This window comes from Mya arenaria, chromosome 2 (genome assembly GCF_026914265.1).
Source record: "Mya arenaria isolate MELC-2E11 chromosome 2, ASM2691426v1".
Classification (NCBI taxonomy): domain Eukaryota; kingdom Metazoa; phylum Mollusca; class Bivalvia; order Myida; family Myidae; genus Mya; species Mya arenaria.
Genome location: NC_069123.1, coordinates 2,744,520 through 2,772,104, shown reverse-complemented (window position 1 = coordinate 2,772,104; position 27,585 = coordinate 2,744,520). Strand labels below are relative to the sequence as shown.

The window sequence follows — 27,585 nt, the reverse complement described above, 5'->3', positions numbered from 1 at the left end:
GGGTTAAGGTGAGATTTTCTCGTTTCTCGTCTACATTAAGAAAATATGAGTGGTGGGTTTGCAGATTATACTGAAAATAACATAAAAGCATGTGATTCATTTCAACTGTAATGATGATTATTGAAAATCAAATCTCGACAACTAACATTTTGTATTCCATTGTTCGTATCATACGCCTACAAAACATATATATTACTGTATATATTTTCTACTCAAAGCAGGTAACATATGTTTTCTATTAACTATCGTAACCACCAACTACAATTGTAGTTAAATTAAGGAAGTCAAATCCCGAAAAAAACAGTGAAATATCAAAATGGATTCACTGATTCAAAATGGATGTCTCTGTCTTAAAACTAAATTAATTTCACGTTTATATACTTATGAGAAAAACTACAGAAACAAGCACATTAGCAAAACGTTTAAACATAAACCCGGTTTAATGTCACTTGGTAAACGCTTAAGACATAGAACACAAAAGCAAAAAATCACAAACAAGAAACATGGAAGAACAGCACTAAACTCCACAAACAGCAAAGTGCATACATAATATATATAAAACACTAGGTATGTTTATTGAGGATTAAAAGGTAACGCCTTGGAACGGTCAGTAAAATGTAAATTTACTGGGGGTTTAAACCAGTTTACGTGCACATACTAACTCTTATCCAAACAATCCTAAATAAAGAAGAAACGTTAAAGGTAAATTTTATCAAAGCATGCATAAACTTGAGGAAACTTGATAATAAAACAAATAATAACAAACTTATAGGTAAACCCCAAGTACTACAATGATAAGGGATCCAAACTCTTTCTGCAGACGGAGGAATAAATTCAGAGCTCATAATGCAAAAACATTTCAAAGATACGATGCAGTCATTGTTTGAAACTACGAGCATCACACAGAGTCTGCCTTATAAATGAAAGTTTAAAACTGTGTGATCATGGAGTTTCATAATAAAAAGAATACCTATAAGCCACCGTAAATCATAAAATAAATACCATTCCCTTAATCTATAACATCAATAACCGAGACATAGTTTGTATATTTTTTCTTGTTAAAACCTGCAAAAGAAAAACTGTACGCATGCGAAATAAAGGTATATCTTCCAGGTTGGCGTTCAAATCCCCTTAGCTGAAGAACACAACACACGCGCTGTAGAAGTAGGCTATTATTTTGGTTATTTTTACAGTCCTTGGCAAGTCTTCCTTTAAGAAACGGGTGCGGTTGGTCGAGGAAAAATCTAGTGTTAGGAATGTATAATCCGTTACTTAAGAGTTCTGATATATGCCCTTTATAAAAATAAGGCGAATTGGAATTAGCTGTCACATTCACTTTGTAGATATCTTCTCTGCTGATATTCTGGTACTGGCGATAGATTGAAGTAAAGAAATGTGGACCAAGACTAAATGTCGGTATGGAAGACATCGTTGACATTTCGGAGATTCTGTCGATAAGAAATCCAAAATAATCGTGATGTGGTCGACAGAAAAATATTGCGTTACATATATGATACGGCCACTTTACAAAGATGACAGCGTTTTCAAATGGCGCTGGTACTAATATACAAGAGTATTTCATTGTTACGCGATCTAGTGATCGATGGCAGGTCGAATCAAGGTCTGCGTAAAGTCCACCATATTTATGTACTACAACATACCGCAAAAGGTCTGACTTTGTAACTGATTCTGGTGCCTTGTCAAAATAATCAAGCACGTTTGGATAAAATCGCTCGACCAACGATCTTCCATTTGCATAGGACCAAAACATATATTCCCAGGAAGGATTAAACTTTCTAAACGTTTTCATATTGTCTATAAATTGAGCGGGTACCATCTGATGCGAAGACGTAGTCATGTTTTCTGATGTAGTGATCCATATTTGGTGAATGACGTGTGGAATTTTCGGCGATGCAGTTTTCTCTGTTGGAAAATCAACCTCGTACTCTTGTTGAAACCCAACTTCACATGGCAAATCGTCCAAGAAATGGGCGTTCAGAATGGAGTCAATCGGATGCTTCAACGTCAAGTTGTCATCAACAAGCAATTTTGGAGATGTTATTTGTGTTTCCGTGCTACGAGATGCGTGTTTGTCTTCATTTATACCATGTGATGTTTTATTCTGATGTAATAATCTCTTACTTTGAAACAGTCCGTTGCCTACAAAGACAATTGGTATTTACATTATATTGCTTTTTGGAAATTTGTCACATCTATGACTATTGAGGAAAAACGCTAATTTTACATATATTTAATTGTATGTTTCAGCTTAATAAGTCAAAACTGAAATAGTGCAGGATGAAACCATCGACGGTCGAACCAACTGAGCTTGGGATTAGGAGCGTGCCCCAATATCCCGAACCTTCTTAAGTCCCTTATAACAGGATTAAGCTAACCTTACTAATTCTTTTTTTTTTTCAATAATTTCGTAATATTAACATCTTCTAGATTTTCGATACTTTTCATAGGAAACATCTTGATGATTATCACAATTAACCATTTTTTATTCATCAAAATTCAATTTAAATATGTATGTTTGCTAATTGAAATAAGCTACTTAATCCTGTTAAGCTTAAGAAGTTTCGAGAAATTGGGGCCGGAATTTTCGAAACAGCATTACAAGCTTAAGTGTCTTATTTGATTTAGCCCAGCCAGTTGTTTAAAGTAGAATTTTCACCATTAAAATAGTAACAATATTTAATAAAGTTTCTTTTAAATTTCTAAAAACACCTTCGGAATGAGACTATTACACAAATTATACTTAAACACAAAAAGGGGCTTTTTTCAGTAACATAAAGCACTTTTCGAGAAATCTGCTACTTGTTCTTACCACTCTTGCGCACAGCGGTCAGAAATTGGCTCAGTGTGAGCATTATTTGATAAGCTCATAGAGAGCTGAATTTTCTACCTTCTGTACCCTGTGCGTAGGAGTGTTACGAATGTACACGTCGTTATTGAAATCAGACAATACCCTTACAGATCGTGCTCAAAGGATATATTTTTTTTACTTCCATGGAAGTACTAGCGTTTTGGTTTGAACAACATTTCATTCACTTAATGGTACAAGGTATACACATTTACTGGTCATTTTCCACTAAATTGTATCACGTTTATTGATAATACAAAGAATTGCATAAACGATCATTTTTTATGTGTCCGTTCTTAGTATTGGATATTTAAATTTGGTCGCAATAGGGCACGCGAGCAACTTCGATAGAGCTCAACTTGGTGGGTAATTTCCAAGCTTACTTAACTGTGTTCATACAGTATGGATTCACGAAAAATTGCAAGCTATCTTTATATCTACAATTTTAATAAGTATTAATCACGATTAAAACTCAAATCTTCTGCAGCGTTGTATTGAATCTCTGGCGTGTTTTATAATATGAATTGCGTTGATCTCCTAAAGAAAATCTAGGGCAAATGGTAATACTTTCTACATATTGAAGCGCAATTATTCTAAATATAAATATGATATTATTAGGACAAATGCGCATAACTAATTTAAAAGATCGTCTTTAATATATTGAATATTGGTTTCATAATAATTTATTTACATTTGCCAAGTCTTTTGTGTAGATAAAACTTTTATATTGTATAACACGCAAGGTATTATGACGTCATTGTTTATTTCAATATTGCGCTCCAATTGGATAAGCGAGACGTCATTTAATCAATGATATACGACGTTACAAAATCAGCTATTCTTTTATACAAACGTATCTTGTCTGCTACACTTCTTTAAAAATAAGTACGCAATTGCAGAATATACTGCTTATGTTTAATCACAATAAAAAGTTCTTTTAAAATGTAAATATAACTATTGATCGCATTTTTTTCTTGCGTTTATGCTGCATTAACTGTCTCCGTGGCCCAGTGGTTAAGCGTCCGCCTACGGAGCGGGAGGTCGTGGGTTCGATCCCTGGCCGCGTCATACCGAAAGACGTTAAAAATTGGTACAAGTAGCTCCCTTGGCATTTAAAGGGTAGTGCTTGGGAAAGTGGTGTACTCAGTACTGGTTTAACCCAGGAAAGTTGTACCCCGTGTATCGGTGCTTTACACCGAGCACGTAAAAGAACCAAGGGGTCTCTTCAAAAAGAGCTAGGGTATCGCACCCGGACTTCCTTGTATCCATAAACTCCCTCTTCAGCGTGCTGTCCCTTCAGCAAATAAAAAACAACAACAACTGGACCCCGTTGGAAATAAGTGCTTGCTTTCTTCGTTGAATTTGCTCTGGTGACGTATAGCGTTCAAACAGCATAAACGCAGGAAAATGCGATAAATACCACGAAATGAACTCAATATACAAAATAAACGATAACTTTGAACAAAATACTAGTAACCTACCATATATATGTACCCATAAACTTCCAACAGTTACAATACATATCCAGAATACTAAACGTCGCTTGTTAAATAAGTGCATGATGTTCGGAAGAACGTTGGCTCATTCCCATCAAACACTGATAATGAAAGACACGAAAAATTGTCTTAAATACTATTCTGAACACATGCTACGGATACCCGTCAGTAACACCACTTCATATTACTGTCTACGTTGAATATCGCTCATGAGCACGATATGTTACCATATGACATGAGACACGAAAACATATTGTTCAAACAAACTTTACAACGAACATCGCCAACATCCTGTCAAAGTATCATTGCTGTATTTGTTTGTTTTAAGATAACAAAGGTGTACATAAGACCGTCTGTAACAGTCAATAAATAAGCTCTGTATGATATCATTCGATTTTATATCTAGATATATGTATATACGAGGGGTGTTTAAGGTTCAGAACCATTCTTATTTCTTAATATTTGTACACAATTCATTAAACATAAATAGCTCTTTAAACCTTCTGGTCATCTTCGTAAGCAAAATAACAAAATTAAAAATGAGGATGAAATGTAATTATCATCATAGCCACGTTATGTAAACGTGAGCGGGGCTACTTAATGTATAAATAGTTGCAGGAGATCTCTGTCGTAATATTGAACATAATACGCATGTCAATTTTTCTCAAAGTACTTCACACACCTTTCGTGTCTGGGAACTCATGCAAGTTTTAAAGCAGTTCTTGAAGTTTTCTGTTGGTATTCTCCTGACACACTCCCGATCAACCACTTCCAGTTCATTGACGTCGTACAAACGTGAGACTTTCAACTCGTTCTTGATGGTGGGAAAAGCCAAAAGTCACATGGTGCTAGGTCTGGAGAGTATGGGGGTGTTGTATAGTTTTAATATCTTATTTAGCTAGTGTTGTCTAAGTAACGACAGACGTATGGGGTGGTGCATTGTCACGGTGAAGATAGAATTTGCCGACAAGCTCATGCCTCTTCTTCCTAACTGCTCTTATCAAGTCACTCCGCAGAACCTAAAAGCAGTAATTGTGCATTTATTTATATGCTGAACTAATGAATGTGCTAGATTTACATGTAGTATCTTATATTACGTAAAAAAACATTAAGTACAGCATATATATACAAAATAATTAAAACCTTTGAATAGAAGATGGCTGTCACCGTCTTTCCAGAGGGTACGGCGAGGCTTAGGATGACGCCCTTCATGTCGAAGAATACGATGAACATCACTATTTTCGCAGACGTCCTCACCAAAGCTTTGGTAGGTGATGGAGAATTCGGAGTCTTCCACACAGAACTTTCTTGTTTAGTTTTGGGGTCACCAAGGCTAACCCACGTTCTAGGAATCTGTTATCATGGCTTCTGTAGAAAAAAAAACAGAAAAGAGTTACTGCCAGCAACTCCCTGCTGCCTGGACAATGAGAACATGTGGAATCTAGTGAGCTCAAACATTGCTCATGCCTAGCTGCGTTGTGATTATATCATGAACAGATGCAGTCCCAAGTCCAACTTTCAATGCGATATCCTGAACAGTTCATCTCCGGTCACCTCTCAGTAACGTCCCAATCTCATCTGCTTTTCCTGACGCTGAGTTGGGACGTCCAGCCCTTGGATCATCTACTGCGTCACGCGTAGGGTCTTTCTTAAAGGTGCTGTGACACTCATAGATCCAAGCTTAGACATAGCCGTAGCACCAAACATATTTTGGATTATAGACAATGTTCTTGTCTGCTTTTACCCATCAAGACGCAAAATTTGACGGAATATCGTTGTTCAGGACTCATTCTTCATGAATAAACTAAATGCCTCTACTTGTTTACTGTGCAGACCGGAAATGACATCGTGAAAGTCCAGTAGATTTCCCGAATAACGTCAACATACGTTACCTTAATTTGCAGAGCTAATTAGGACCATAAATGTTAAACAAACTCGTTGTTTTATAGACAGTTTCGATATTGATATAATAGTGCCCCGCCTACGCATATCCGACGTTACCATAACAACAAAATAAGTCGCCATTTTTTTTTCGGAACTGTCAAGAAATAAAAAGATGGCAGCATTTCTCCTAAAACTTTCCTAACACCCCTCGAATATATAATATATATCGACATTATTTTAGTCAGTAAAAGACAGGTGTCGTGTTTTAAATGTCATTTATAGTAATTAAGCATTCTACCATCATGGTATAGCTTTCAAATTCCATATAACGACCTGACTATACTGTTCTTCCATTACATAATATGTGCATTGAATTAATGAAACTTGAATATACAATGAAACAAAAACCGTCCCTGATGAATCCTCAGTCATTTAAGTTGTATGGTAAAAACGATATGACAAAAATGACTGATTGTTCCTATCTTTTTAAATGAACAAATCTGACAGCTGTCGCAATCAATGCATTGTGTATTTGTTATGTAATCGTATATTCGTCTAAAAGACGGGCTATCAACAATGGTATTCAAACAATATGAGTTTATAACTACATCCCTTTTTTGTAATATTTTGCCATTTGTTCTGCCTCAATTAAAGACATTTTGAAGACAGACCTTCGGTTGAGTTCTGCAGTCAGTAAATTTCTAAACGTAAAACTGTAGACATGATATTGTATTTGATCTAAATAGGAAAACTGTAAACATGATATTGTATGCGATCTGAATAGGAAAACAGTAAATATGATATTGTATTTGATCTGAATAGGAAAACAGTAAACATGATATTGTATGCGATCTGAATAGGAAAACAGTAAATATGATATTGTATTTGATCAAAATACACGGCCTGTAAACGCCAGCTCCACCACTTTACGGTGGTGCAAAGAAAAAGAGCTGTCGACACTTCCGTGGTGGAGCTGTGCCCTATGTTTACATGAACAAACGTGAGTTTGATTTATATTTTATTTGATAATTTCATTTAACGGACATATTTCGAAAATTGGAGAATGTGGTACCGTGTAAGAACACTTCTACTGTAGGCTGGTTACTATTTCGTTTCAATATTGTGCAAACTGTGGTGCCAGGAGCTTTTCTCCCGAATCAGACTTGTGCATATTTTGAGATCTGATTGCATAGCAAGTACATTTCGGTGCTTACACACCCCGTAAGAACATTCTCACGCATGCAAACAGAACTGTTATGTATAGAACCTATGCCGGAACACAACAAAACTAATAAGCACTTCTTAAAAAGAAAAAATGCACATATTTATAAACGTGGTGGCGCTGTTGCCCTAGTGGTGGCGCTGTCGAGTAGTGGTGGCGCTATCAAGTATGTTTTGCTCTTGAAGTATTATAAAACGTTAACGCTTTTGGAATGAATACAAAAGTTGCTATGTTTATCATTCATTGAACATTATGCTGGTTATGCATACTACTTGCGGAAACAAAACTCTTCGCGAGCTACCTTAACCTTACTTAAAACCATTTCGAAAACAAACGGCTAGGTGCTGTTAATTTTTACCATAGAACTATAAGTATCTATCATGTGTATCCGGTTATGAGGGAGGTATTCTTGCATACCGGACGTGTGTTTCCGGTCATTTGTCCAGTGCTGGAAAAACGCATCTTACACCCCCATGTAAGATGAGCTACGCGCAACAATGCGCTTGTTCTTATTTCTTTTATTGTATGGTTTATGAAAAGTACATTATTTCATTTCAATAAAGCGCAATCAAATAAATAAGTATGCAGTTAATTAAAACAGATAATGAATAATCGTAAAAACGCGATTTAAATAGTTACTATTTGAAATCAATAGTGATTTAAAATTACTGCGCTTTATGACGTCAGTAAACAAGGTTTCAAGCGCTTTTTGGTAAAATGTACAAAAGTGCGTTTTCTACGTCAATTCTTATACAAACTGATAATTTTAGAATTGCAAGAAAAAAATAATAATCATGTTTTTCAGGTCCGGACCGAAAAATCCGAGCGTGCACTCGGGTCGGATTTTTCCATCCGTACCGGACACACATGATAGATACTTATAGTTCTATGGTAAAATTAACAGCACCTAGCCGTTTGTTTTCGAAATAGTTTTAAGTAAGGTTAAGATAATTCGCGAAGAGTTTTGTTTCCGCAAGTAGTATGCATAACCAGCATAATGTTCAATGAATATTAAACATAGCAACTTAAGTATTTATTCCGAAAGCGTTAACTTTTTATATTACTTCATACGCAAAACATACTCGATAGCGCCACCACTACTCGACAGCGCCACCACTAGGGCAACAGCGCCACCACTTTTATAAATATGTGCATTTTTCCTTTTTAAGAAGTGCTTATTAGTTTTGTTGTGTTCCGGCTTAGGTACAATACATAACAGTTCTGTTTGCATGCGTGAGAATGTTCTTACGGGGTGTGTAAGCACCGAAATGTACTTGCTATGCAATCAGATCTCAAAATATGCACAAGTCTGATTCGGGAGAAAAGCTCCTGGCACCATAGTTTGCACAATATTGAAACGAAATAGTAACAAGCCTACAGTAGAAGTGTTCTTACACGGTACCACATTCTCCGATTTCCGAAATATGTCCGTTGAATGAAATTATCAAATAAAATATAAATCATACTCACGTTTGTTCATGTAAACATAGGGCACAGCTCCACCACGGAAGTGTCGACAGCTCTTTTTCTTTGCACCACCGTAAAGTGGTGGAGCTGGCGTTTACAGGCCGTGTTTTAACTAGCTTTAGAATATGTGCATTTCAATTTTAATACCTCAATGTTATACTTACGCCTCGGTCTATATACACCTTTAGGGGCTGACTGGCTGGTTCTTATGATGACCCTCAGTGGTGTGTAATATTTCTTAATAATTAAATCATGCCGGGTTCTGGAGTATGGTCTTCACGATAAAGAGTTTGTGAAAAGCGAACTTGGATTTGTTTATAACGGGACATACTGCTTTGAAGGCAACTTACATTTTATGGTTCATCATCCTAATCAAAAGTGATTTGAGGTAGCGGTACTATGTTTATGATAGTGTTCTCTACACTAAAGTTCTCAAATAGTTATTTTATACTTTTTTGTGTGTTCTATTGCGTTTCTGTTCTCAATACAGGGTTTATATTTGACCACTTATTTTGCAAATAAAACTTTTAAACTCGACTGGTACCCTACGTTACATATCATACAAAATATAATATAATTATTATTTGTATGTTTGAAAGATTCAGAACATTTTCAATTATTGATTTATTAAAATAAGGTCATTGTTCTGTATAGAATAACTGTCTCTCGAAGTATAGAAAAATGACCATCCAGGTATAGGTTAGAGCCTCCGTCTGAAGGTAAGTGTGTTGTGCACATTTAGTAGTAGTAGTAGTAGAAGTAGTAGTAGTGCTAGTAAAACCAGTAGCCTGTCGCCGTTGTCGTAGTATTCTATATGTAGGAGGCGGTAAGTTTTCCATGTCGTTGGTTGGTTAGCAGTGATTGTTATATGTTTACAGTGAAATTAGGTTAAAATAAGTTAAGGGGTTAGTAGGTGACCCGATATGGGATATACGTGGCAAAGGAAACTAGCCCCGTAACGTATATATCACGTAGACAACCTATTTCCATGTTTAAACGTTTCATTCATTGATCACAGTATTCATCTGAATCGGAAAATAAACGCGATTTTGGTACAATATAAATTTGGTGACCCAATACGGAAAATTATGGGGTCACCGTGTGACCAGTCCTGGACCAATGGCGTTGCGTCATTTCAGTTGGAGGCGTTATATACACCATTACTTTGTGCGTTGATTATACATTAAGTTAAACTGTTTAAACTTACCTACTTGTATGAGATACTAGTAGTCGGTTTGAAATAAGACACTGCTTTAGCGAGAGCTTATCGCATTACTGGCATAAATCCTTCTATTTGAATATTGAGTAATGTCCTCATTGTGCTGACCACACTTGCTTCACTGTAATATATATGCATGTACAATATTTTTTCCTTGTTTTTATTGAATGAATGAAACTCGCGTATCTGGTCATTTCTAGGGAGTTGAAATCATTAATATTTGTCATTTCCAAAATAATTATATCCAGTAAATAATGAATACTGTTTTACTTTTGATAGTTGTGTCGTTGTTCTATCTATCATGACTCTAACAAGGTAATTTATTTTTAATCACAATGATGAAAATGTAACAGAGCTTCTATTTGCAGAGCTATAATTGCGACGAGCGTATAATCACTTTGCTTTTTAAATCTGCTCTGTAGATATGATTAAGAACCATTTGCTAGGTGATAACAAGTTCTAAAATTGACGAAACTTCAAGTGGTGAGTGATCGAACTTGGGTACGCTATAACTACTCGACGCCATCTCCATCGACATACATGCATGCGACATTGTCTGGTTCCCAGTGTACTCTGCACAACAAGATAATGAAATGGTAAGGGCAGGTAACCCAGGCGAGCATGCGACATTCATTTCTCCAATCGGAACTCCTCGACTAGTATCTGGTCTATCTCGAAGCTTGCCGGAGATGGCCGAGTTGTTACGATTGTCATTTCTCATTTTTTGTCTTGGAACGAGCCAATTTTAACGAAAATCTATGGAAACCAGTTATATAAGACTGCTGACAAAAATTAGATCGCAGATTTTTATATTTATGTTCAAAAATTGATGTTTTATGCATTTTTCTTAAACCGTTAGTAATGGTTTAAGCCATAAAACATTAATTTTAGAACGGAAATATAAACATCTACGATCTGATTTTTGTCAGCAACCTTATATCATTGGTTTACAGATATTTACGCAAAAATTTGCTCTTTCCAAGACAAAAAAATGAAAAAGTTGTATAAACAGTAAATCTGTGAGAGTGCATGCAGCTTTAAGGGACTATCTTAAATGAGGGGAAAACTAACGCTTTCTAGCCGTGGTCCCTGCTGGAAACATGAAAAACAACAAGAAACTTAGATTAACCAAATAACCAAGCCTAGTAGTTAAAATAACAAAGACCTTTGCTGTTTCAAGGCCCATATATAGACCTAGACACTGGACGAGATACACACAAGGCCGCAAAGACCGATGACACAAAATTCAAAATAGGTCATATGACAGTGGCGTAGATTTAGCCTACATCTTTTTTGAAAAAAGACAAAATTTAAATAACCCAAAGATGCAATAAAAACGAATAGCTTCTCAAACACGTTGAACAATGCAAACGTTTGCTTTATTTTAACTAAAGGTTGGTGTTTATTGAGGAACAGTATAAATGTGAATTTAAAAGATGTGAAATAAATATGGGAAGAATACAATGTGCAAATTATTTCAAAATTAAAAAATAAATAAATTATATCTTCTTGTTGTTCCTTTAATTTTGATGCGTTATCAATATTAAAAGAAAGAAAAACACTAAAAACTTATGGTTTAAAAACATTTGAAATGTAGATTTGATATATTATTTATAAGTAATATATTAAACCGTTTGTTATTCTTACTTGGTAATATAGTCAGATTTATCGGTATACAAATAATGTTGGTTGCACTTCATTTTGTAAAAATAAAGGTTTAAAAAGTTTTGGAATAACATAAGCATGCATACATACATATATATAAAAAAGGGGGAGTTTTTTAAGGGCTATTTGACCAATTTAAAATTATGTATAACAATATTTTCTTCCAAGTTACTTTGAAGTGTCTTCTCACTGTCCATGTTAAATATTGCGTCAATTTTAGCTTATACATCATTTAAAGAATGCTTGAAGATAAGTTCCATTACATGATACACATTTCTAGGCGCATACACAAAACCTTCGTCCTGGGCTCGTCGCATTAGTGGCTTGCAAATCTTTACTTGGTCAGGTGGCTGCAAGCTTCGACCGCCAAGCAACCCGCTGTTCCGATCAGACTCCATCCGCATGCCCCGAAAGTGAAGATGGTGCACAAAATGGAGCCGACAGTATGGACCGTGCACCCGATTGACCCAACATCGCAGGAAGTCGACAATACATCCCTCTTTTGTCTTCCCGTAGCGGTGTCAAAGTGATCAAGGTCCGCCATGGCTTCCAAAATACGATCCACTGAGACGTTACATGCAGGATAGTGAGCGTTGCAGCTACCCGTGTTTCTGGAGCGCTGCGCATACTGGATACTGTCCGCCAATCGCTCGAGATACGTGTGGTTCTTCAAAACGTTCAGCAATTCGGCGAAGTTGTCTTCATCGAAGTCGTTTTCACTGTTTGTTAGTACGCGGCGAAACGCGTTCAGTGGACCGCTTCCTGCTTTTGTAGAGGGTGAGCTTTCAAGGGTACAAATCATCTTCTCAAAGCATTGGTTTCCGTCCTTAGCAGATATGCCTCTATCCAACACTCCGGCATATTCCGAGAACTTCTCGATTTTTTCGTGCATAGTTGGCAGTTCACTCGTGGCCGACACCTATGGCGATCACAGAAGCCAGGACAACGATAGCGGTTTTCAGCATCATTCTGTCAATCTAGAAGACAACAAGAAATTAAATTAAAATAGCATTATTATTTATGCATATATCTAAATAGAAAGTATTGTTCTGCTACAATATTTATATGAAAAACTACAGAAACAAGCTCAGTGGCCGGAAGTTTAAACATAAACCCTGTTTAATGGCACAGGGTTAACATAGTCCATATAAACAGCCGCTTCAGAGCTTCGAGTCTTTGATAATTTTTGTGTTGGCGACTCTTCGCGTCCATATACCACTTGTTGTTTTCCTAGCCAAGTTCCCAGCGCTAAGTATATTTAGCGCAAAGATAACGCGCACCTGTGATGGTTAAACTCCACTAATAAAATGCGCATTTGAAATCAGGTAGTCATCTTGAGTTAAGGGCATCAATATTTGATAAAAATGTGAACACATATAAATAAGGTTTTTTAAAAGCTTTAATAAAATAAATACATTTATTTATATATACTAATCAGGAAAACAGTCGAAAAAAAATCAACCTTATGAATAATGTATCAAGAATATTGATGTCCCAACAGGGGAGTTCACTGCGTAGGATAAATATATTAATAGTGGCTAACCCAATATGGCAGTGAAAAGTTGACAGAAGCCGATCAGCGTCAGTTTATCATTGAAAACTTAAGTTATAAATAAAAGGTATTAACCAGTATATCATTTATGTGTCCCTTTTATGTTTTCTTTTAACAATTCAGTGTTGTTGTAATATAATAGTCTTATATTTTATTTCACACTGGTATAAATAAATCGACTTGTGGCGTTATAGGGAACACAATAAATATCCAAATGTTAAAAAAACGTTCCCTTAACGCGCATTATTGTGGCTAAGGGTTAACACCGAAGACATAAAAAAAACAAAAAAAAAAACAATCACAAACAAGAAACATGGAACAACAGCACAAAACTTCACAATCAACACAGTACATATATACTGAGTGAGTACCTAAATCGGCACTATTTTTTAAATATTTTTAGTTAGACTTGCACCATAACTACAAAATTTTCCATCAGCATACTAGGATTTAAGACCAATTGGTTGACATAAATGGCATTTTTCAAGATACTTCCAATCTGCATGAAAAGTACTTTATTAACCGCACAATTAAGGACTGCCATTTTCGTCCTCAGAGTACCTAAATATGGGACAATGTTAATATGTTATTTATTTTTATGTATTCTTTTAAAATTATTGCTCCATGATTTGTTTAAGTAAATTAATATTTTTTTTGTTATTTCCAGCTTGGTTTTTTTTGTCATTTTTGCCAGTAAAATTTGAATATTTCAGTAAAATACAGGCTGTACCAGTATGCTGTGATTGTGGCAAACATGAAGTCTTTCCCCCGCGTACCATGTATTGACATTTGAACATGAAAAACTTCAAATGTTAGCAGAATTTGAAATACTTACCGGAGAATCGTGTTCTTTGGAATATGTATCTAAGACAAACGTCTTTATTGATTAAAATCGTAAATAATCTGATCTCAATCAGAACTGAAACACTTTTATGATGGGTGTTCCATATTTAGGTACTGTTCCGATTTAGGTACTCACCCAGTATATACTATACAAAAATAGATGTGTTTATCAAGGATTGTTAGGTACCGCCTTGAAACTGCGGGTTAAAACCAGCCTGTGTGCACAACCTCACTCTAATCCCAACAATCCCGAGAAAAGTAAAAACGTAAATGGTAAACCTTATCAAAGTATTAACAACTTGAAAATATTTTGTCAGTTTGTTGAGCACATGAATGATTGAACTGCTCAAATTTGTGGCTATCTACATAGTACGCCGATTTGTTTTTTGTTTTGTTTTTTGTTGTTCTTGGTTTGTCTTATCAAAATGAAATATAAAAATGATTATTTGATTTAAACTTTTATAACGTTTATCATCGGTTTTTAAATCAAATGAATTTATGAAGGTGTTTTTGTTTGTGTTCTTGTTTTGTTTTAAGCAGTATGTAACTTAAGAATAATTTATGTTTGCTACAATTTCATAACTTTAATATAGTTTTTAAATCGATGTATTTTATGCGATTGTAAAACACCATATAATAATAAAATGAATATCTATAAATAATATTTATAGATATTCATTTTATTATTATATTATTATTGAACCGGCACTTTACAAGTTTATATATAAATATATATAAACACGTATTATACTGTATCCTATCATGTCTAAGTGTTTTCATTGAATGATATACCATTTAACCTTTTTTAAATCGCGTAAAAATATCTTATAAATCACATTTAAGAATCTTGAGATTTTGAAGTGTCTATCTCACTTTCAAAAGTACAAACATTATACATTTAATAGCATATTAACATCACAGAATGATATAATTTAAATATGTGTTTTGCTCATTTTTTAAGTTACAACTGCGGTGTAATCGTATCCAGTGTGTGTATACCACGTGATAAATTACGTCATATATGCTACGTCGGAAGGCAACATTTTACATAAATTGAACACTAAAATCAAAGATAACTTTTCTTATACTACACCATTTTAAATAAAACAAAGGGCAGTCTATGCCACTTAAAGAGTCCCGCATTCGTTTTATTACAGAAGTTTGATTAGGTGATTAGTTTCATCAAACACTTCAACAAACCTGTTTCCATAATAATGTTTTGACAGTGCTCCGTCAGACGGCCGTATTGTAAAAAGGTTTTTCGAAGTGTTTGAAGAAACTAAACTCTCAATTAAACTCTGGTTAAGGACCGAATGTGGTGCTCTAAAAGAGGCGTAGACTGCGCTTTGTTTCATCTAAAATGGTAAAGAAATAGTGAAGTTATCATGTTTTTAGTCTTCATTCGAAGCAAAATATTGCCTTCCGATGTAGCATTTTTGACGCAATTTACCACGTGATCTACACACACTGTTATCAAAAAACGTTCGATAACATATCGAAAGGTAAAGAATATGCAGTTAAATTTGAAGCGATTGTCACAAACAATATTCAAATATGTACTTGCAAAATCAAACAAATTGCCTAAACTGATCACTTAAAGATGCACGCTCACAAATATACCGTTTTTACAACCGTTTTTTGTCTTAGAATGAGCACATTTTTGCGTAAATATCAGCAAATGAGCGATTAAAGATTGCTGACAAAATACCAGACCGCAGATATTCATATTTCCATTCACCAATTAATGTTTAATGCCCTAAAGCGTTACTAACGGTTTAAGAAAAACATAAAACATCCTTTTTTTAACTTAAATAAGATAATCTGCGATCTAATTTTTTGTCAGCAGTCTTATAAAACTAGTTTTCATGCATTTTTGCATAAATTGGTTCGTTCCAAGACAAAATATAAAAGAAGTTGTCAAAATAGCCAATCTGTGAGAGTGCAGCTTTAAGCTATTAGTTTTAAAATAGATATTCTAACTATTGTAAATCGTTCGATCCCTCGTTGACAATTTCAACAGAATATATTCCTGAATACCATACGAATAAAATAAAATAATACACTTACCTTGAGAAACTGTTCTGTTTCTGGTTTTCGTTTTTCCTTAGTAGTTTAAACTGACTTTTCCTCAGCTTTGACCCTTTGAAAGAAAACCGCCTCATTTTATAGGGAACTAAAATCCTATTTAATGTTGGCAAATGACCATTGGACCAATCGTCAGAACTCTTCGTCAATGTTTACGATTGCCATCTCAGTCACAAGGACATTGGACGATATGGACTGCCAACCAAAATGCCTGGTTACATCGTCGAATTGAAAATTGCGTACGCAGCTGAATGAGCTGATAGTAGCTACACGTATATCCGGACGCACGGCAGCCAATGATGTTTTTATATGTAACCTACTTGAACTAACCCCTATGGTAAGTACGTGACTGGAGCACTTGAAAGTCTTGTCTGTAACGCTAAAGCAATGGAGTAACAGGACGTGCAAACTTAACTGTAATGGTTCTTTAAAATATTCTTTGAATTTAAAATAAAATCGTTTTGAAATAGGGTTAATCCTTAAAAACTTTTCAAAATGCAAGATTAAAAGAGGGTTTAATTTTGATGTTATGAGGGAATCACATTCCGTAAAAAAATATTTGTAAAAACACTTTAGCCTCCTGTTTTACGATTTTTTTTCACCTGGCCCCAATTTTGTTCGCAGTAAATCATATTTTAAGACAGAGTACGAGATCTTTTGGATCACACCTCGTATATACAGTCTTGTTAATAATCGTGTAATCGACCTGGTGACGTAATAGATATTTGAGGATTTTTATCGACATCCACAAAACTTTATCCAGTAGAAAAAACATGTTTTCCCTGTGACCTACAAACACATTATTGGCTGGTATATACATGCACTAGATATTCAGGATGTCAGACAAAGAGGTTACAGTTATTTTGTGAACCCTAGTTTGTTTTATCTGGGTTCTAGGTGGGAAGCCGAGACAAGCTCTCTCTCGATTTGTTAAAATGCCATTTTTTTATTAATTGGTTAACGGATTTTTTTGAAAAAATGTTGGACGGGTGCGCTTTAATAGGTGTGTTTCCACTATATTTTGGTATAAAGACACACACACTCACACGCACGCGCACCGTCGCACACGTGTACACACACACACATACGCACGCACGCACGCACGCACACACACACAGACACACACACTCACACAAGATCCACAGAAAGAACACTAAAATGAAATAATGGCTAATATTCTATAGCATCTACCATTTAACCCTTTAGTTTTAAATGCATTTTCGGATTTTTTAAAAATTATCATGTTTTAAAATTATGTGCAGACCCGGGCCTGTAGTGCCAATGTGAAGATGCGCTGGTGGTTTTCAAAAAATGTAATAGAGATTCCAGCTAGCTAAAGTACAAGAATGGTTTGGATGGGTGGTGGTGGTTAAAATTAAATATATATATATAATAGTTAAACTGGGTATTTATCCATATACAGTTATATATACGTACATGTAAAGCTTAGTTGCGCATTCATATATTACAGATACAGAATGTTTATTCTAATTTAGAACTCCAACATACAACTTCAAACGTTTTCATATAACGCTAATGTGGCACACATACTAAAACAATCATACCCTTACCATCAATTACGTAAACGATTCTGAAGTGACTCGACGAGTGCACAACATTTATCATTGGATCTAGACTATCTTCAGGCTAGGCTTATCAGATTAATGATATTGGGGAAAAAACCTTGGCTCTTGAAATACTGATTACGTATGACTATTGGAAGAGGCCCTTGTCCAATGGCTCTTCGAAAAAAATACCAGGACCTATTGTTCCCTATAAAAAAGCCGATTTTTTTTCAAAGTGTCAAATCGTGAAAAAAATACCTGACGATTCAAGCTGTGTAACCTATCTGACTGACCACGGTAAGAACACTTTTTGTTTTTGTTAAGATAATATTATAAAGTATTTAAGGAATGAATTGTGGGGTTGATGTCATTATCGGGGTATGAACGCAATTGGGTTGGTCAATGTGTGTGGATTCCGAAGGACTCCACGCGTACTTTGACCAACCCAATTGCGTTCATATCCCCGTTAACTACATTAACCCCGCAATTCATTTCTTATATTTACACCAATAGTTCATTATTTCATTCAAGAATTGTTAAAAAAAATACTTTATTTCATTTAAGAAAACCTTTCAGTAATCCGTTCATTTAAGGAATGGAAGTTGAGGTGTAAATATCTTTGATGTGAACGGCACTGTTCACTGATAAATTATTTAATGTTTATGTATTACTGAATATGTAAAAGTGAAAAATCCTATTATGCAACAGCAGAAACAATTGTTGTATGTGTTGTTCGCATTTTAACCGGCTTTGAAAGCATTAATGTATTACAGGATATAACATACGACACTTTTATAATTAAAGATTATCCAGATATTTCCATTTGCGACCTCATCTTATAAAATTCTATATTTTAAACGTGTTCATTATTTCACTGCAATTTAATCTACTATTATAATTGTTGAGTCTTTTTTATTTTATTTTTTATAAATGCGGTTTTAAATGTAACGAATAAAAACATATTTAAAGTGCGTGAATATTACGAAAAGTAGCATCTATAAACATAGATATGAGACAACAAGTTTGAACAAGTAAATCAATTTATTTTTTGTTTTTTATTTTTTTAGATTGCAAGAATGATGCTGAAGACCGCTGTCGTTTTCCTGGTTTCTGTGATCGCCATAAGTATGGCCACGAGTGAGCTGGCATCCATGCACGAAAAAATCGAGATGTTCTCGGAATATGCCGGAGTGTTGGATAGAGGCATATCTGCTAAGGACGGAAACCAATGCTTTGAGAAGATGGCTTGCGTCCTTGAAAGCTCCCGTTCTACAACCACAGGAAACGGTCCACTGGACTCGTTTCGCCGCGTACTAACAAACAGCGACAACGACTTCGATGAAGACAACTTCGCCGAATTGCAGAAAATTTTGACCAGATACCCACATCTGGTGCAATTAGCAGACAGTATCCAGTACGCGGAGCGCTTCAGAAGTGTGGATCGCTGTGATGCTCACTACAGTGCCTGCAACGTCTCGGCGGCTCGTTTTGTGGAATCCTTCGCGGACCTTGATAACTTTGACGACGCTACGGGTAGACAGAAGAGGGATGTTTTGTCCACGGCCTGTGATGTTGGGTCATACACGTGCTTGGCCTCTACCGTCGGCTCCGTTTTGTGCACCCTCTTCACTTTCGGGGCATGTGGATGGAGTCTGGCCACAATAGGTACTTGTTTAGCGATCGACACCTGCTCTGTCTTGACCAAGTAAAGTTTTCCAAGCCATGAGTTTGGTGTGCACAGGACAGAAGCTTTGTTTATGTGTCAAAAAACACACACACACACCCACTTACGTGTTCTATATAACGTAGTTTCAATCTTAGTTCTAATCTTTGTCGCAACGATTTAAAAAACTAACTTGGAAATATAATCTTAGGAAATGAGGAAAAATATCATAGCCGAGAAAAAAATGATTATGTATTAATACTTATTTGTAATGATGAACTAATGAAATGATGCGTATAAAATTTCAATTTTTATGACTTTTAAAATTAATGAAACATTGCAAAGAAAATTAAACCTGTTATTCGAGGATGATACAAATGTAACTTTTTTTCTTTTGAAAGAAACATGTGTGATGGAAAATAATGGTTGTATTGTTGTATTAATATGTGTTTTTTCTATTCCAAATGCAAAGAGCGAACATATAAATGTATTAATAAATAAGTATCAGTATAATTTCATTTTTGCTGCAATAAATGTATCCATGATTACAATTGCTTTGTTATTTTGGACATAGGTCTTAAACTATACACAGACATGGGTCGTGTGGCTATGACCCGCCTTTCTCCCCGCCCATTCATTGAAAAAATATAGAATTAATGTTTGGTATAGGCATCGATCGTGTGGCATAGTTTGGACACGGGCCTTAAACTATCCATAGACATGGGTCGTGTGGCTATGCCACGCCTCATACCCCGACCCACCACTGAAAAATATATAGAATAAATGTTTGTTAAAAGCATCGGTCGTGTGGCATAGTTTGGACACAGGTCTTAAACTATCCAGAGATATGGGTCGTGTGACTATGCCACGCCTCATACCCCGACCCACCACTGAAAAATATATAGAATAAATGTTTGTTAAAAGCATCGGTCGTGTGGCATAGTTTGGACACAGGTCTTAAACTATCCAGAGATATGGGTCGTGTGACTATGCCACGCCTCATACCCCGACCCACCACTGAAAAATATATAGAATAAATGTTTGTTAAAAGCATCGGTCGTGTGGCATAGTTTGGACACAGGCCTTAAACTATCCAGAGATATGGGTCGTGTGACTATGCTACGCCTCACTCCCCGTCCCATCATTGGAAAATTTAAAGAATATATGTTTGAAAAGAACACAATTAGAAGACGGTGACATGGGATGTAGGCATATGTTCACGCGCTACCATGTATGTGACAATAGCAAGGGTTCTGACACCACCACTCACTAGTGTAACGTTTACTAGGTTAATGTCAACGCTTCATTTATCGGGCCAAGAGGACTTTTTATTAAACGATGCCACCAGACTATCCATGGGCGTCGGTCCCGCTGAGAGTTTTAGTCTTATAAGGTTGTCGAGTATAGAGCACAGAGAGAATTTAACCCTGGCTAGAGCTACCCCGGTTCTTTTGCGTGAACCAGTTTCAATTTCAAGCGCTGATACGGTAACCCCCGTTTAACGTCACTCCAGGAAGGCGGTTGGTAGTTTTAGTGATGAGGCGAAGGATCGAACCTGCGACCCAAGGGTTGATAGTCAAGTGCAATATCATGAGACCACGGATCTGCCACCTTTTAGGCGCAATGCATATTATTAAGCTATATATATTTAGTGTGACATTGACCGCCTAGACCGCACCCATGTATTTACAACGCAGAGTGCTTTCGAAATGCTACCTTAAATTTCAGAGCCTACAGGAGATGCGCAGGTTCTGGTTGACGTTCTTCGTACACAGTGGTGGAAGGTCATATTTCAGCCATTAACATTGGCCAATTTCACTTAGCTCAAAGACCTAGTTAAAAGAACTATAAAAGAAGGCTACGTAAATACAAACATTGTTTATAATTCAGTGAATAACAACACTAAATTATTTGTGTAAATTCATGCTAAAAATGTCTTATAGATATAAAAACTCATTCTTAGTGAGGACAACTATAGCCTGGTTCAAACTAGGTGAACATATGGTACATGCACATTTTGATTTAGCAAATATCTCTTTACATTGTAATAAAGCCTGGTTAAGACTCTAACACGCAAAATCACGGGTTATCCTTGACCGCAAGGTCTAAAGAAATACTGACATACATACATACATACAGTACATACATACATACCATTCAGATCATAGGGGGCAGAAACACATTATTTTTGTTTACTTAAAAGACTATATCTATATATAGATATGTATATACAGTCTATATATATATATATATATATATATATATATATACATAACAAAATAGTTTGTTTCTGCCCTCTGTGGTTGAGATTCAGTTCTTTTACCGTCAAACCACTGCCAGATATTTGCCATCCCCTTAAAATAGGGTGTCTTAGCCCCATTGCAACGGGGGACTATTCAGCTAATACTGTTGAAAAATTCCTACTGGGTTGTCGTTGCTTGAAACCTGATATTGACCAATCAACACGTACGTTTCAGAACTGAACAAACATGGTGGCGAGTGGACATCTGTCAAAACTGTGGACTACAACAAATTGATGTTTTTCGTATTTTGGATTAAATTCCAGGAATATATTTAGGTATTATGTATATAGTTACTAGGTGTCTTTCTATTGTCAATGCGGACTTGTGATATCATGTTCAAATAAACGTAAATGCACGTGTTCAAATGAACGAAATTTGTCAAGATGCTAAATAGTAAAATCAGAAATATCGATTTTGAACATGTTTTGGCATCATTTCTTCATTATTCTGACATTCATGATGTATGCATTTAGATGTATAACAATGACTTATTCTTAGAATGATATTAATCTGACTTAAAGTCAATGTTTTCATTCATAAAATATAAATAAAACAGGGCTTTATTCTGTGCATATCGTCTAACCCGAAAATAATCAAATTCAGGTAAACAAAGCTTCAAATAATACACCCAAATGTGGGTCAAAAAGCCCGGTACCAGTCCCACTTCTATATTAACTGCTTTTGACACATGTTGTTTTCATAAACCTATACAAACAGACTATTGATCATATTTTTTTAACAATAATGTGTTTTGTTAATTGTTGTAAATAATTCTGAAGTTAGCATTTTGCATCATATCAGGATACAAAAATAACTTATGTAACACTGCTCATTCCATCAAAGTCAAAACCGCTGCGACATAATAGGGATTTTCTTTGATTTCAAAGTGGGCCTTTCTGGTACTGAGCCTTTTTGACTAATGACACTGGCATCATCGTTCATCTCATTGCAATTGCCTACCACTCCGGGGATGTAGAAATGGAAATTTAAATGCTCTAAGTAATATTACATCAGCTAGCTGTACCATTGACAATACATCTTCCGTTGTTTTGACATTGAATTTAAATTTTATCTGAGAACTTTAAAAAGACATTCATTTAATTTCAATATATATATATATATAAGTATAACTGGCCAATGAACTTTAAACTGTCATTGTAACTTCCTTTGAAATTTCTCACCCTTACAAAGGTCTTACTTGATATCTGTTGAAAAGCATCTGTTAACAACTTGCTTACCCATTGGTCAGCATATCAAAGAACAGAAGTGCCCAAGTGGGCTCAAAAGGACCATGCCATCACCTTTAATCTGTCAGCAAAATTTATTATAAAGAAACAATCAAAAACAAGCAGTATTGGTCCAGACTGATATAGTGACTTGGCAGAGTTGACCCGATTCCACTTCCAACTTTATTGAAGTCACTTATACTTTCTCTGTCTTCATCGTACATGTACCTGTTTAGTTGATTTTGATTGCGTTTAATTCATACATGCCATATTTCTGAGAGGCTTCCCAGTGGATTTTGGTCTGAATTCCAGGGGATTTTGATATTTCACCAGAGGATTTTTAAGCGGCGAAAACTTGCACAATATCTGCATTTATAATATAAGAATAAATACAGAAATACACTCAAATTACAATAATTTTTGGACTTACCAGGTAGTCATCATGGTCCTTCATGGAATTTCACACTCATAATATTATTGATGCTTTCCACTGTCAACCTAAAGCAAGTTATGAAAAAAATTTTTTGGATACCCCGGCGGGGGACCAGGGGATAGGTCAAAATTCCGGGGGATTTTCCCCCCGCCGGGGGATATGGCATGTATGATTTAATTGCATCTGTGATGATAAAATTCAGGCTTTAACTGGTTATATTGAAGTGTAAGGATTAAGACTAAGAGCTTTCAATGTCGTATTTAATCATCCAAAAACATATACCCATTGTTTGTTTGTTAATTTTGCTTTTTACTTGACATTCCCAAAAATAAGAAAGAAGCATACTGAAATAACTTTAAAAACACTTTAAACAGGATCTTAACACTTTTTCACTGATTTGAGTATGAAAGGGACCTTTTACTCAAACTAATTTTTCAGAATTGGGATTTTTTGTCTGTTACAATTCCTGGACTATGTTATATAAGAAAAATGTTGAACCTTATTGAAATTTAAATAGTATTTCTCAAGCTACATGTATGCCCATTGATGAACTCATTTTAACTCCCTCCATGCAAAAGAGCTCATTCTCTTCAAAAGTTGGCTATATTCCAGATGCTGTGATACTGGCAAATGTTTACATGATAAAATTCATATTTTATATCCCTACTAGTGCTCAGGTACAATATAACATGTGCATACTACATGCTGTATAATCAATCTAAGAATTTTCCCAATGATATTACAAACTGTTTCAGCATCCAAATATATATATGATATGTTTGAAATTCTTGTACCTAAAATATACATTAGTATTTTACTATGAAACAGTACTGTACTTAAGTCTAGTTTTTGAATTAACTTATCATATTTATCTGCTTTCAACTGAAAAAAACCTTATAGGCAAACTTGTAACCTGAAGTGTACAAGTTTGTAGTTTTAAAATTAAAACATTTACATATTTCTGTATGCTGAGTTGCTAGAAGTGAGGAAAGGGCCTCGAACTGACATGGAAATATGGGTTGCATGTGCTGACCTTATTTGGGCCTCATTACAGAATACAGGGGACTGAGTATATAAATAGTTAACTATCTGATAATCTCCCCCAGGTTGAATACGTTCTGCATGCATGTGAGTATCAACGGAAGTGGCTCAGGGCCAGGGCCTCTTACTGACTAGGAAAAATAGTTGCTGACCTCTTCTAGGCTTTGTAAAGTACTGAGGAGAATACAAATAGTTAATCCTTTGTCTTTTCTTTCTTTTTCTTCTCAGGGAATGCATTCTACAGTGAGTGCAGTGTAAACTGCTTAACCTGAGGCCTCTGACGACTGACTGGGAAAAATGGGTGCTCCTTAACAGGGCCTCATTTAGGGGGGCGGGGTTGATGTCAGACAGTTAGCAAGGTGATGGAATTGAATTTGAGGGCAGGGCCTGGGAAAATGGATATTCCTGTACTGGGCCTTTTCGAATATGGAGAAGTGTTTAATAATTCTTTCCTGTTTTCTCTCTCAAGGAGATGCCGTCGGCAGGTGTGCGGGTATCAGTGAGTGAAGTGCTGGAAGTGAGGGCAGGGCCTCTCACTGACTGGGAAATATGGGCACTTCTCAACAGGGCCTCACACACTCTCACACAGGCATTCCATGCTGGTAAGAAACAGGATTTTTAAAGTTGATTATGATAAATGTACATTTAAAATTGAAGTTGAAGTTGTTCTATTAACACTGTTAAAATAAGCATAAGTCTGTTAGGCACTACACTGTAGTTCAGTTGTACTCTTTACTCTCATTCAAAGATTCTCTATTTTAGAGAGAATAATCAGAATAATTTACCATTGACATCTAAAAAACCCAAAAAACTTCCAATTTTAGACTTTAGACAGACGGTTTCCGTGATTTGAGGTGCTGGTGATGATCATGAAGATGATGATGTGTTTACTGTTGCTGCTGATCTCATTACACAAAATAGATTGCTTTATGCATAACATATTATATTGTTTGAATATATATTTTTTATTTATATTCATAATGTTAAATATAATTGCATCAACAAAAACATATACATGTATTTATGAATTCAAAAGCTTTATGTTCCTTCAGGATCAGCTGTGACGGAGCTTGGTCCAGTTTTCGTGATCAACCCCGACACTGTCAACCTGACATCGGGGGGATCAATAGAATTTGGGACAACCCACAGAGAGCAACAGTACGCCAACTACATGGCACCAGAGATGGAAGAACCTGAGTTTACCATCTCTGAGTCAACTGTAGAAGGAGTGAGTAGTGTAACTTTAATATGTAACTTATAACAATAGTGGACTACGAAATAAGGTCCACTCCTCAGGGAACTTCCACTTTCCTTGTTAACTCTGAGGGATTTGTTAGTAAAACGTGGATTTCTAGAGACTGAAGGTCTGTGTGTGTTAATAACAGAGAGAATGAGCCATATGACTTAAGTAAATAGAACAACGTTGAAGAAAAAATATGGGAACAGGTGGAATTAAAGAGCAACAGAATCTCAACTATTTATATAACACAGGAGAAAAACAAACCAATTAAAGAACAGATTTACATAACTTACTCATATTTTATTTCTTATCACTTATTAAATGGAGTCCAAATTGATTTAACTATTAAATATGACCACCTGTGTCTTATTTTATCTTAAAGATGGTTTATTATTTTTGTTTTCTTTCCAGGTGTACATGTTTGCGCTGGGAAAGTCCATGATATATTCCTCAGAATATGCACTCAGTGCAGATGAGGTAGGTTGGGAATTAATTTATTTGTATCTATTTCTTAAATTGGGCTTGATCGTTTTTGTTAGGCCAGAGAAAGTAATTTTTAGATTTTCACCCCGATCAACAGAAAAATAAAATGTCTCGGGCTGGTAGGCAGAGTTAAATCTTTTAAAGGATTTTTTTTGGGGGTGCATTAGAATTTATAGTTATTCGCCAATTTTTACCTGATCTGTTTTGCAAAGCAAAAACGTTGACATATTGTCAATAGTAATTGGTTTGCTGCTTAATGCACTAGTCAATTGTAACCACGGCTCCCCCAGGTCTGGGGAATAGCGGGGACTTTGACACTCGGTCCAGCCAACTCGGGTAAAATCTCCGCTCTGCGGGGACAAACAGAAAGGTAAAATCCCGGCCAAATGCCCCCGAACCCCAGGGCCCCTAGGTTAGGCCCATTCTTGCTATATTTTTGGAGGACAAAACCACCACATTCACTCGGCACTGCGGGGCCACCTGGAAGGTAAAAACACAGCCCATTTCCCCGGCTATCCCCGGTATACCGCCGGACTTGGAGCAGCTGTGGTTACAATTGACTAGTGCCTAAGGTGTTTGTGTCATTGTGCACAAACTTTTACCTTGGCCATAACTCAAAAAGCTTTCAAGGTATTCAAATGAAACTTATAACACATGTTGCCACAGACAACAGTCAAGCAAGACCCATAACTCTGTCTGTGATAATTGTTGAGTTGTGCCCCATTTTTACTGAAAACAAAAACAACAAAAGTGTGTTGGCCTTCGCTCTGATGAGCTTGTGGTTGCCAAAAAAATAGGTTTGGGGCGGAGTCTGGGGCTTGGGGGTTAATTCAGGGGCAGGAAGTGATGAGAATCTACACAAATGTTTCTCCGGTCTAATAGTGGTGCATTTTTGATATGACAGCGTTTTGGGTCTTTGCATGTTTTCTGTTTAAATAAAATATATAATCTTTTTGAAAAAAACAGTCAAATGTCATTTTTTTGGTTAACAAAATTGTATTGGTAACTGTACGTCATAGAACGAGCTAAACTTTGCAAAAAATCCATCAGAACCAGTTTTAAATATAAGAGTGCTGACAAAATATTAGATTGCAGATTTTTATATTTACGTTCAAAAATTGATGTTTTATGCATTTTTCTAAAACCGTTATGGTTTATGCCATAAAGCATCAATTTTCGATTGGAAATATGAAAATCTATGATCTGATTTTTTGTCAGCAATCTTATATCACTGGTTTGCAGATATTTATGCAAAAATTTGCTATTGCAAAGTCAAAAAATAAGAATGTTGTGAAAATGGTATTCATTTGAGAGTGCAGCTTTAAAAACAAC

General features: G+C 35.7%; 2 protein-coding genes across 3 annotated transcripts in view; one reads left to right on the top strand and one right to left on the bottom strand.

Annotated features, from left to right (window-relative positions):
- Nucleotides 1–96: 96 nt before the first annotated feature.
- On the bottom strand, nucleotides 97–4,656 carry LOC128223246 (uncharacterized). Its single transcript, XM_052932540.1, has 2 exons — nucleotides 4,348–4,656; nucleotides 97–2,160 (listed from the first exon to the last, which is right to left on the bottom strand). Exons 1-2 carry the CDS (start codon nucleotides 4,424–4,426, stop codon nucleotides 1,010–1,012), a joined length of 1,230 nt encoding a protein of 409 aa, XP_052788500.1. The 5' UTR covers nucleotides 4,427–4,656; the 3' UTR covers nucleotides 97–1,009.
- Nucleotides 4,657–21,999: 17,343 nt separating this feature from the next.
- LOC128203609 (tyrosine-protein phosphatase non-receptor type 13-like) overlaps nucleotides 22,000–27,585 on the top strand; it is a 65,067-nt gene continuing 59,481 nt past the window's right edge. For both annotated transcript variants that reach the window (XM_052905108.1, XM_052905099.1), the window contains exons 1-4: nucleotides 22,000–22,105; nucleotides 25,000–25,132; nucleotides 25,583–25,758; nucleotides 26,182–26,247. In XM_052905108.1, coding sequence (XP_052761068.1) covers nucleotides 25,003–25,132; nucleotides 25,583–25,758; nucleotides 26,182–26,247 — 372 coding nt within the window. In that variant the 5' untranslated portion in view covers nucleotides 22,000–22,105; nucleotides 25,000–25,002. The remainder of the gene's footprint in view (nucleotides 22,106–24,999; nucleotides 25,133–25,582; nucleotides 25,759–26,181; nucleotides 26,248–27,585) is intronic.

Excerpts from the sequence above, each read along its gene's own strand:
- LOC128223246 (XM_052932540.1), bottom strand. The coding sequence starts at position 4,426 with ATGCACTTATTTAACAAGCGACGTTTAGTATTCTGGATATGTATTGTA. Across the intron at positions 2,161-4,347 it reads TTTATGGGTACATATATATG|GCAACGGACTGTTTCAAAGT; the intron begins GTAGGTTACTAG and ends TTGTCTTTGTAG.